Consider the following 11,898-nt stretch of genomic DNA (forward strand, 5'->3'; position numbering starts at 1 on the left):
ACTGAAATTTTGATTTCCGTTTTTTTTTCCAAAACGAAAAAACGAAAAAACGGCTTGTTTCTGGCTTATGTCAATTATTCCCAGAAAACAGACTGATAAAACGTACCTCCGTCGAAGAGGACATAAATGTCCATTTTCCACGCTTTTCCAATTATCTTCTGGTAACGTCAGAGAATTGACTGGCTCTGCTAACGTTAGCTTTGCTCCAGGCCACTTCCGGGTGACGGTAATTTCCGGTGTAGGTACCAAATGCTTGCAACATGAAACGGGAAACGCTCGTTATCCGTTTTTTCCATTATTCATTTGAGCATAAAATCGAAAACTGAAAAAAACGAGTCGTTATCCGTTTTTTCATTTTAGTTTAGGAAACGAATACTGAGAAAAGGAATTGTTTTTTCGTTTTCTTATTTTTGGTTTTATTTTGAAAAACGAATGAACGAATGATACACGGATTCCGGTCTGTCATCGGCGTTAATATTATTATCAAAAACGAAAAGAGAGATTTTGTAACAAACAAAATAAAAAATTGGCCGTTATTTGATTTTGATCTCCTCGTTTTTTGGTTTTAAAAGCAAAAACCAAAAAACGAAAAAACCAGCCTGAATTTTTGTTTTTTTGTTTTTTGTTTGAAACGGAAAACCAAATTACCAGCTTACTTTCGTTTTTTGACAGTTCTGTTTAAAGGAAAAATCAAATGGCCGCGAAGTACACGGACCCTCACCGTTTGTAGCAACACTTGTCGTGTCTCATGTGATGTGCTCAAAACAGCAGACAGACTTACAGAATTTTATTACGGAGACTCTTTGTGCAGCTAGATCCGCTCCAGTGGCTCATTGACTTCAAAACGACGGAGGTACGTTTTATCAGTCTGTTTTCTGGGAATAATTGACATAAGGAGAAACCAGAAACAAGCCGTTTTTTCGTTTTTTCGTTTTGGAAAAAAAAACGGAAATCAAAATTTCAGTTCGTTTTCTCGTTTTTGGTTCTTATTTAACAAAACGACTTTACCACTCAATATTTTGTTTCCGTGGGTGGGCGGGTCCTAGTGTGCTTCCTTGCCCTGTGCCCTTCAAAATAAAAGTTCCTCAATTTAATAATGTCGACAAAAATATTACTGTAGGCTACAGACACTAGCAGACATAGAGGAACCCATCACCCACAGTCAAGACTGACACGGCTTCAAATAACAATAATAGTAGGCTATTCATAATGAAAATGAGAACTTATGAAGTTATGATGACTTCAGTGTAGATGTTTAGCCAGGTGGCGCAGTTATTACACGAAGATTAGATCTGAGGGCTTTACGACGGAGGCTCACAACATATCGTGTGTATTATTGAAAGCGAGCGGTGTGCCTATAGGCTATAGGCTAGTGAGTACAGAGTGTCTACTCTGTACAGTGACAAAGACTGTACAGTAACTTCGTTCAATATACAGTAGATACTACTTCAAAGTGGCCATTTCACTCGCGGGGAGCGAGATTCACGCAACGCGTGAAATGTGAGTGACAAAGTGATCACACACAAGAGCATTATGACTGATAGCTCTCCTGGTAGAACAGCTCCCTCAGTAAGCTGATTCGTCCACTAATGTGGGTTCGAGTCTCAGTTTAGGTTGTACCATTAATTAATGTGTTTTCTTTTCTCATCATCATTATGATCACATAAGGCTTAAGTTTGAGCAAATAAATGAGCAAATGAGCATTAATTCTCCGTCGGGCCGAGGCACCAACTTCCCTGCTTGTGTACGTATTTGTCTGCAACGGCTTATGACACGCGCCGTCCCTGCAGACTGACAGCCCAGGACAGGTGCTGAAGTGTGGGAGAGGAGGGAGAGACTGGGCTCCGCGGGGCTCTTGCAACTTGCGGCGGATCAGGAAGGGTGGAGGACCGACATGACAGGGGGTTTGGGCCTAGTCCACACGAGCCCGGGTATTTTTGAAACCGGAGTTTTGCTTCGCGTCCACACCAGTGGTGTAATAAAAACACTCCGTACACACGCAACCGTGAAATCCGCTACCAAGTGACGCAATGCACGTGTGGAAGGCTGTTTTAACCAATCAAAATACAGTGGAAACCGCTTGGATCAAAAGGCTTGGGACGGAATCATTTCTATACAAATGCTGTTTAAATAATTCGTTATCAAGAAATCCGCTTATAGTGTTCATTTTTGGTCATTTTATGGATGAAAACATGCGCAAAAACCATTTCAAAACTACGTGTTATTATAGCTTTATTTCACAGACTCCAAGTCCAACAATTAAATATTAATTAATTTAATAAAAATGTGTAGCCTATTTATTTTATTTTCGGCGGTGTCCCTTTGACGTGCACTGCTGCAGCAGCCTGCACATGTTGCTGCACTGTGTCTTGACTCTTGTGCTGTGTTGTTGTTGTTGTTTTTTTTTTTTGTGCTGTGTGTTGTTGTGTGCTGTGTTGTTGTGCTGTGTGCGTCACCTGGCTGCTGAGCCACTGTCTGTCGGTGCGGCGCAACTCTGGCTGTTGTGTTGTCTGTCAAAACATGGATGAATGAAACATATCCACTTTATATCGACCGCGGACGTCACGGATACATTTTCGGCTTTTGGCTCGTTCCTCATCTCCGCATAGGCTCTTTTTATCACTGCATGATGCGACCCCCCCCTCCCGTCGTACCCGGTCTGACAGTGACATAGGCTATTGCCTGTTCATTCATGAAAATCATCCCGAAAAACTCTCAATCAAACAAGGTGGGGAATAAGAAACTGCGGCGCTACTGTAGTAGTTCTGTAATTTTAAAAACACACCGGCAGCGGCCCCCGCTGATCTGTAGCGTCACTTGTTACTGTAAATGATGCTGTGTGGAAAACCAGCTGTGGTCTGTGATTGAGGGTGAGTTTGGAGCTGACAAGAGGATCGCCCTGACGACCGTTTCGTTATATTTTTCTCATCGAAAAACTATACAAATAGCCTAGCATTTAGATGATGTAAAAAACAAAATAAAATAAAATAAAAAGTGATAAAAATCCACTTTGTCACCTCCATTTTTGCGAGCTCACCTGCAAACCGCTGCAAACAACCTCTGCAGCTGGCAGTGTTTACATCAGCACGTGTGCAGCTATGACGTAAACGAGTAAAACAATCACGGTTGCAGTGTCCACACGCACCCGGTGAAACCAACCCCGGCCGAAAACCCCACCCTGGACTCCGGTTTCAAAAAACCACGGTTTCAGGTTTCCAAAAGCACGGTTGCATGTGGACAGGACATACAACCGGGAACATATGTTCACGGTTTCAAAAATACCCGGGCTCGTGTGGACTAGGCCTCGGTCTCCTGGTACCTGTGCTGGCCAGGAAAATGCACAGTGTACACGTGTACATAGTTAAGTACACGTTCACAAACATGTACACAAGCAGGGAAGTTGGTGCCTCGGCCCGGCGGAGAATTAATGCTCATTTGCTCATTTATTTGCTCAAACTTAAGCCATATGTGATCATAATGATGATGAGGAAAGAAAACACATTAATTAATGGTACAACCTAAACTGACACTCGAACCCACACTAGTGGACTAATCAGCTTACTGAGGGAGCTGTTCTACCAGGAGAGCTATCAGTCATAATGATCACTTTGTCACTCACATTTCACGCGTTGCGTGAATCTCGCTCCCCGCGAGTGAAATGGCCACTTTGAAGTAGTATCTACTGTATATTGAACGAACTGTACAGTCTTTGTCACTGTACAGAGTAGACACTCTGTACTCACTAGCCTATAGCCTATACACCCCTCGTTTTCAATAATACACACGATATGTTGTGAGCCTCCGTCGTAGTAAAGCCCTCAGATCTACTCTTCGTGTAATAACTGCGCCACCTTGTGGCTAAACATCTACACCGAAGTCATCATAACTTCATAAGTTCTCATTTTCATTATGAATAGCCTACTATTATTGTTATTTGAAGCCGTGTCAGTCTTGACTGTGGGTGATGGGGTCCTCTATGTCTGCTAGTGTCTGTAGCCTACTAGCCTACAGTAATATTTTTGTCGACATTATTAAATTGAGGAACTTTTATTTTGAAGGGCACAGGGCAAGGAAGCACACTAGGACCCGCCCACCCACGGAAACAAAATATTGAGTGGTAAAGTCGTTTTGTTAAATAAGAACCAAAAACGAGAAAACAAACTGAAATTTTGATTTCCGTTTTTTTTTTCCAAAACGAAAAAACGAAAAAACGGCTTGTTTCTGGTTTCTCCTTATGTCAATTATTCCCAGAAAACAGACTGATAAAACGTACCTCCGTCCAAAACAAAAGTTGGAGCTGTTTTTCTGAGAAAAGCAGAAATGACCCCCTTTTCTAATTTGCGACTGTGAGAAAAGTTTTTGCCCTACAAACATTTAATGTACATTGGCACGCTCAGGAAGGACTTCTTGCCCAGGAAATCTTGTCCACATTCTGATAAGAGGTACGGTTCTCTTTTTCTAGGCTGTTGTTCGGAAGCTGCACCGAGCTCAAATCTCTCTGCTCTGCTCTGCTCAGTGTGCAGTGGCCAGCTGTAGCGGCCAGCTCGTTATCAACGTCTATAAATAGAACAGGTGCAGGTGCAGCCTGGCTGCTCGTTAAGATGTTTTTAAACACAGCCCCACACAGACACATGATAAACCAGACTGACAGAGGATGTCCACGCACAAACACAGGCATGCACACTCACACAGACAGACACACACAGACGCTCACACACAGTCACACATGCACACATACACAAACAGACAAACACACAAACACAACACTGTGCCTCACAGTAAAATGTAAGCAGTTAAAGTCGCCATAGTAACTTCTGAGGGCAGGCTGCCACGCAGGTGTAATCAATCAGATCATTAGGGAGGGAGGAGTTTTGTGGTGCTTATCAACAATTTTACTTTCTGCACATGTACACAAAGAGAGAGATACCGTCAGACTCACACACACATGCACACACACATGTTTTCAGCTCACATTCATCAGACTCTCAATGATTTTATACTTTTGATGTAAACATCTCCAACAATTGATCTTTTTCTCATGAATTTCAGTTTGTTCTCCTAATGGAGATGTCAGAATTTTGAGCTTCTTCATGACCTGACATTTAGCCTTTCCACCTCTATAAATAGTACAATTACAGGTGGAGCCTAGGACATAGGACACAGCTTTCAAGTCTATCTATCTATCTATCTATCTATCTATCTATCTATCTATCTATCTATCTATCTATCTATCTATCTATCTATCTATCTATCTATCTATCTATCTATCTATCTATCTTTCAAACCCTCTGTCTCTTTTTTCTCTCTTTTTCTTCTTTCTTTCTTTCATCTGTATTTTAACTTCTTTCTTTCTTTCTAACTCTTTCTATCATCCCCCTTTCTCTTTTTCTTTCTTCCCCTATTTCTGTGTTTTACTCTCTTTCTTTCTTTCTTTCTACCCTTCTCTATCTCTAGCTACTTCTTTCTATCTATCACCCCCCTCTCTCTCTCTCTTTTCCCCCTCCTTTTCTTTCTTTCTTTCTTTCTTTCTTTCTTTCTTTCTTTCTTTCTTTCTTTCTTCTACCCTTTCTTTTCTTTCTTCAGCTGCTTTCAGCATTCACACGCATTTTCTTCAGGAAATGCTATCTTTTTCTAGTTATTATTCAGAGTCTTCCGCTCTTTTTCTGCATCTAACTTCATACACACACACACACACACACATTTTGCGCAGTTGTCAGGTCAGACCTTTTTCTTTTTTTTTTAAAGTATATTTTTTTGGCATTTTTGCCTTTATTTGATAGTACACAGTGAGATAGACAGGAAAGGGGGAGGCAGAGAGAGGGGGATCAACATGCAGGAAAGGTCCGCCCGATGCGGGACCCGAACCGGGGACGCCTGCGCCGAGGACCGCAGCCTCCACAACCATCTCTTCTCAACCATTCCACACCATTAAACCCACTGTTTACATGTTCTAATTTTAGTCCTCGGCTAATGCTCAATCTATATGCTTCAACAATGTTCTTCTGCTGTCAGTTTACAGTGTATTTCAGTAGGTATTAACTTTTTTTTAAATTCAGGAATTTTTCTAACTTTTCGTGTCTTCATCGTCGTCTTCAACAATTCAAGTAATGTCTAGCCATTTCATACAAAATCTTACATCTTCTACTTTTTAATTTATTCTCAGCCATTGCTTTGGCTTTGTTAGTGCTGGTTCATCAGTTTTCCTTCCTGTCAGGTTAGCTGCAGATTTCCACTATTCAACCGTTACAAACATGCAGGATTTCAATGTTTTCTTCTCCCTTTAGCATTTCTACTGCTTTATATATTTTAGCTTTAGCATTAGCCTTTTCAACATTGCTTTAGCAGTTTCTTCAGCTAATTTAGCATTGATTCAACAATTTCTTCAGCTCATTCAGCATTGCTTTAGCAATAGCGTTCAGCTGCTTTCAGCATTCACACGCATTTTCTGCAGGAAATGCTATCTTTTTCATGAGAGAATCCGGTCAATTTCTAAAATAAAAAACATTCGGAATGACGGCCCTTTGGGGATTTTCGGAGTGGCGGTCCTTCGGAATGGGGGTCGCCCCCCGGTGTTGACAGGTCATTTATTCTGGATGTGGTCAGGAAGTGACCAGAAACACAGTTATTTACTCAGGACTCAGCTTTATTGGTTCAGTCCAACAGGTGACAGCATCTGAACAACAGAACAACACAGTGATGACACGGACTCTGGTTCTGGTTCTAGGTCTAGGTCTAGGTCTGGTTCTGGTTCTACGTCTAGGTCAAGTTCTGGTTCTGGTTCTGGGTCTAGGTGGTACCAGAGGACACAGGACCAGGACATTTCCACACAACACAACAAAGCAACAAAATAATTTTCTAGATCTGAAGAACTGATCCTCTAAGACGTAACCATGGTGGCTGTGATGTCACAGGAAGTCAAAGAGCTGCCTAATCACCAATAATTGTATTGATCGATGTTTTAATTGTCACACACATGCAGAAACGCTCCTCCTACACCTGCTGACCCCACTCTCCTCCACAGGAAGAAATGTATAAGTCACACAGCAAACAGAGTGGGCGGAGCTACTCTTCATTAATCAAACTGCTCAACATTACAACACAGAAAACCCAGACTAAATAAGGTGGAGGTGTAGGAGGTGGAGCAGCTCCTTCACAGGTCTGTGCACAGGGCTGCGTGGGTGAAGTTGGTGATGTAGAAGCCGGGGAACAGCGGCCCGGTGAACTGGGCCTTGAAGGTGTACAGGTGGTTCAGTGTGTTTTGAGACACATTGTAGAAGCTCAGGGAACCTGCCGGCCAATCAAGGAACACTCCGACCCGGTCGCAGCCAGTGGGAGGCAGGGAGTTGGACCACACCTTCCCGTTGTGATATGCAACGAGCCCTTTTTCCAGCCCGAAGTACCAGGACAGGAGGTTGCTCCCGATCCCAGAGTTGGGGTGTGTTCCTTTACGTACGATTCCTTTGTACGTCACACCGATGCCGACTTCGGTGTTGCCCTCATTCCACTCCACCTCCCAGTAGTGGCGCCCGGTCAGCTCCTCCTTGCAGAGCACCTGAGGACGGGTATCAAACCTCTGCGGGAGGTCGGGGTACGACTGCGACTGTCCATGTGGCGCCTTCTTGTTGTCCTCGGACACAATGATGTAGTTGTTGGCCGTGTCCCGGTCCAGGGTCAGATCACAGGCGTCTGTTTTTCAGTAAACACAGAGAGTCAATAGACTGAACTGATCACATGCTGGAGGCTTCAGGTACATTAAGTGATGACTGAGAGGTTGGAAAGTGAACACAATGAAATACTATGTGTCTTTGTGAATGTAGTATAAACAGTGTTGGGAGTAACGCGTTACAAAAGTAACGCAATTACAAAAACTTTGTAGCGTTCCAGGCAACCCACTCGTGTTTTTCCGACCTGTTTTACCTGTGAAAGTCACTATAACGGCCACTCGTAACTTCCGACCCGTGAACTCGTACCAGATCGAACTGGTACGACTTCACAGGTCGGAAAAACACGAGTTACGAGTTGCCTTGAACGCACCAACTTCTTGTCAGCCGATGGAGTTAGCAGCCCCCGCCCTCGTCATGGATCTATTGGTCCTCGTCCCTACGTCACCACATTCACGCGCATCCCTTGGCTGCACACACCTGGCACACACAGCCCTTCATGCCGTTCTCTCTCCTCATTGGATAAAAATTGTAGGATACAAGAAATGTTTTCTCCTCGGCTTACAGCAGAGCAGAGTGACTGACAGACCCGTGTTTCGGTCCAAACACTCTATGTAAGTGATTGCTGTGGGAAGATAGAACTATTTAAGACTTATATTAACACAAAAATATTGCTTACTTCTGCTTTAATGCCGTGGTAAAAGTTCTTTCATCTCCGCTTTTCCTGGCGTCTGGGCCACTTCAGCTGCTGTAGCAGTGTGTTTGAAGCGTCGTTACGCAGCCGTGCAGCGCCCACAGTGCGATCCTAACCTCCCTCTCCAGTACCTGGCTGCTCAGCTCCAGGTCCGGGGCCGAGGCCTCACCTCTACTTTCACCTTGTCTTTGATCCCCTCTCGCCCGGGCTTTTAAATCCGAGTGTGGCCGGAGCTCTGCGCCATAGCGCTGTGCCGTAGCGCGCACCTCCGGTCTGATGATTGACAGCTGGTATCAACGCATTTACTTTCTCTCAGATATTCTCCCACGTTTCTTCTTTACCGTAGATCAACAATATGTTTATTTGCTCCTTTAATTCATTGGATCAAATTTCAATCTGCGTTTGCAGTCATGCAGCTCTCTGCTCTCCTTCTCTCTATCCATGAAGGACATGATTACAATGCGTAAAACTGTCATTTCAATCCTGCGGTTTGCATGTGCTGTTATTTAGGTTACACTTAGTAGATTATCCGCAAAACGTAGTTTTAGTAGCTGCAGAGGCCTACACATTATGCTACATCACCATCAACTGAATGTATTATCAGCTGCAATAAACTAAACTTTACAGTCATATTTCTGCTGTTATTTTGGCGAAAGTAACTCAAAAGTAATACAAAAGTAGTGTAACGCATTACAATTCTGAGACAGTAATATTGTAATGTAACTAATTACTTTCAAATGACAGTAACTAATAATATGTAATATATTATATTTTGGATGTAATTTGCCCAACACTGAGTATCAATATAGATTGTACAAATGACTTTGCTCATCACTGTATCTGACCAAACGCTGGAGGTTGTGTGGTTTAAATGTGGCCAAACAAGGTATGGATCTCTGTTCCATCTGTTGTTCTGTGTGTTTTTGCAACACTGAATATTAAATCTATAGAAGAAATATTTAATAAAAAGCATTCTGTCTCAGTGGGTTTGACCTGATGCTCTGACATTAGAAGACTGCTAGAAAAATTGTGACCATTTAAAGTGCAACAGAGATGAGATCAGATAAAGTGGACTGGGACAAAGTGGCTCACTGGTACATCACAGAGACCGGACCTGATTCAATGACCCGGTTAAAGTGAGGTCTTTACTGGTTATACTACAGATTCAAATTGTACCTAGTGCTGTGTAGGAAGAATGTGAACCACAGCCTGTAGTGAGACATTTCATCTATAGAGGATCTTTACAAATCAGAAGCAGAAGCTGTGACTTACACCAGATTAAGTCCCGGCTGTCTGTGACCTTGGTCACGTCCTGGATCACCGGCGTGGAGAAGTCTTCAGTGACCAGAGCTCCTTTCTCGTAGTGGTAGATCATGGCTCCTTCGTATTTCTCATTTGGAAGAGCAGCCATGAGGAACTTGAACTTGCTGCTCTTCTTCAAGGCTTTGGCCACGCTGTGGAAGTACGTGGCCTTCTCTCTCAATTTGGCAATCACCTCCGGTTTGAAGAACCACTGGTCTTGTGCTGGTGGAGTGAAACTCTTACCATGCTGAGGGTCAAGCTGTAGCTGGTCGGACATCTGGTCCAGGAAGGGGTCGGTGGAGTCCAGAGAGGTGAAGACGAAGCAGAGCATACGCTCCACGCTCCGGTCCAACACCACTCTGTCCAGCTCTGACTTGCTCTGGGCGATCTCCACTTCCTGTGGCTCCACACACGACTGGATGACGTTGATTTTTCTCTCTTCGTTCTCCAGCCACTTGCTCAGGTTCTCGTGACTGAACACAGACGTCTCCTTGGCATCAACAAGCTTCTCCAATGAGCTGTTGTCTTCTATTCCTGCTCGGATGGAAGGAAACTTCTCCCTCATGGTTTTCTGGAGCGATGTGGTGTAGACTTGACACAGATCATTGAAGAGTTTCAACCGTTTAGAAATCTGGGGAAACATCTTGACCACCTTCTCCTCCAGGGAATCGCTGCACCTCACCTCTATCTCCTTCATTCTTTCCAGAGTGTTTTCCACTTTACTCAGAAGACCTGGAGAGATCTCACCCTTCAGATCGGGAGTGGACGGTTGCAGTTTCTTCAGTGGTGTCAGCCAGACCTTGACAGGAGCCAACTTCTGGTTTTTTCGGAGCAGCTGTGGAAGCTGTTGGTAAGTCTTCACAGCGTCTTGAAAGGATGCAGGGTTGCTGTCAAGGATGAAGTCTCCATAGAATTTGCAGGAGAATTTTTCAACCAGGGCTTTTTCTTCATCGTTCAGCTTGACGCTGGCGCTGCCTTCAATGCTCAGTGTGGGAATCTTCTTCACCATCGCCTCCATTTTGCCCTGAACACTCTGCACGCTGCTGGTGTCCATCTTCTCGCTGTCGAACACAAAGAAGGCGTTGGCTCCGTAGAGGATCCCAGTGACGATGTGTGTCGCAGTGCAGTTGTGTTGAGCTTCCTTGTCATGGGGTTTACTGACATCCAGGTAAGCGAGGGTCAGCTGCTCAAAGATGGTGGTGGCATTGTACTGGAAGGTCACCCTGCTCTGCTTGTTGGATTTCTTCCAGTCCTTCAGGTAACTGGCAGATCCTCCCACTTCGACCAGTCCGCCCAGGAAGCTGACCTTTAGAGAGGCTTCGATGTCCAACAAGGACGACTTGGAATTGAATGAGTCTGATGCAGTGATCTGATACATGCTGCTCTCATCCGAGGAGCTTGAGGTTTTCTCCTTAAGAGTCGCTTTATCCCACAGTGTGAAACCTGAAGATGAAACAAAACATCAGTCAGTTTCATAAAATGTGTCATATGATGTAACATTTCATATGTTTGTGCAGGGAGGTGGGGGCTCACCACCACCAGCAGCACAGGGAGATAGCTTGATCCCCTCTCATGTTGTGATGAGATGTTGTCAGAGACTCAGAGCTGAGCAGCATCAGAACCACTGGGTTTCATCTGGACCAGGACCAGGACACATGTTTCAGTTCAGCCTTCAACTCGTCTTGGACTCACCCGTGTTCAGCTCGTCTTTTTGAGCGTCGTACAGCATCCCTAAGGTGAAAGGTCGACCCAGGGCAGCCATCACTATCTGGTCTGAAGCCATGTCTCCAACCTGAAGACAAGAAGAGAGGTGAGAAAAGTCTGTCTTCCTGCAGCTTTCACTACACCGTAGCAGGAGTTGGTTGGGTCTGGCGTGCCGGGACAGCTTGTGCATGACCCAATGCCTGTCTGGCCTCACGTAGTATGAAGCTGTGATCCACCACCTGGAAGACAATAGGCGAGGGGAGAGGACTAACACTTACTACTCACCGATCGCAAGTGGCTTTCTAATGGTCAACTGGTAGATGGCTGTCCCTGGCATGTGTTACAACTACATTGTAGTCACTTTATTAAGATGAATTTTCCAACCTTAGAATATTATTTGAAACCACTTTCATACGTAACTTTTTTAGTTGACACATTAAGGTTTTTAAATAGCTTATAGAAATATAAGATACTTTAAAGGGTTTCTGATTTGTTGTTCATGTGATAAATAATTAAGACAAATTAAGATAAAGACAA

General features: G+C 44.0%; 1 protein-coding gene across 1 annotated transcript; it reads right to left on the bottom strand.

Annotated features, from left to right (window-relative positions):
- Positions 1–7,150: 7,150 nt before the first annotated feature.
- Positions 7,151–11,440, bottom strand: LOC310992928 (neoverrucotoxin subunit alpha-like; the record flags this gene model as incomplete). The annotated part of the gene is made up of 3 exons (XM_083981158.1): positions 7,151–7,686; positions 9,628–11,100; positions 11,350–11,440. 3 exons carry the CDS (start codon positions 11,438–11,440, stop codon positions 7,151–7,153), a joined length of 2,100 nt encoding a protein of 699 aa, XP_083837284.1.
- Positions 11,441–11,898: the final 458 nt, after the last annotated feature.

The sequence above is a fragment of the Trachurus trachurus genome, assembly GCF_905171665.1.
Source record: "Trachurus trachurus genome assembly, chromosome: 10".
NCBI classification, from domain to species: Eukaryota; Metazoa; Chordata; class Actinopteri; order Carangiformes; family Carangidae; genus Trachurus; species Trachurus trachurus.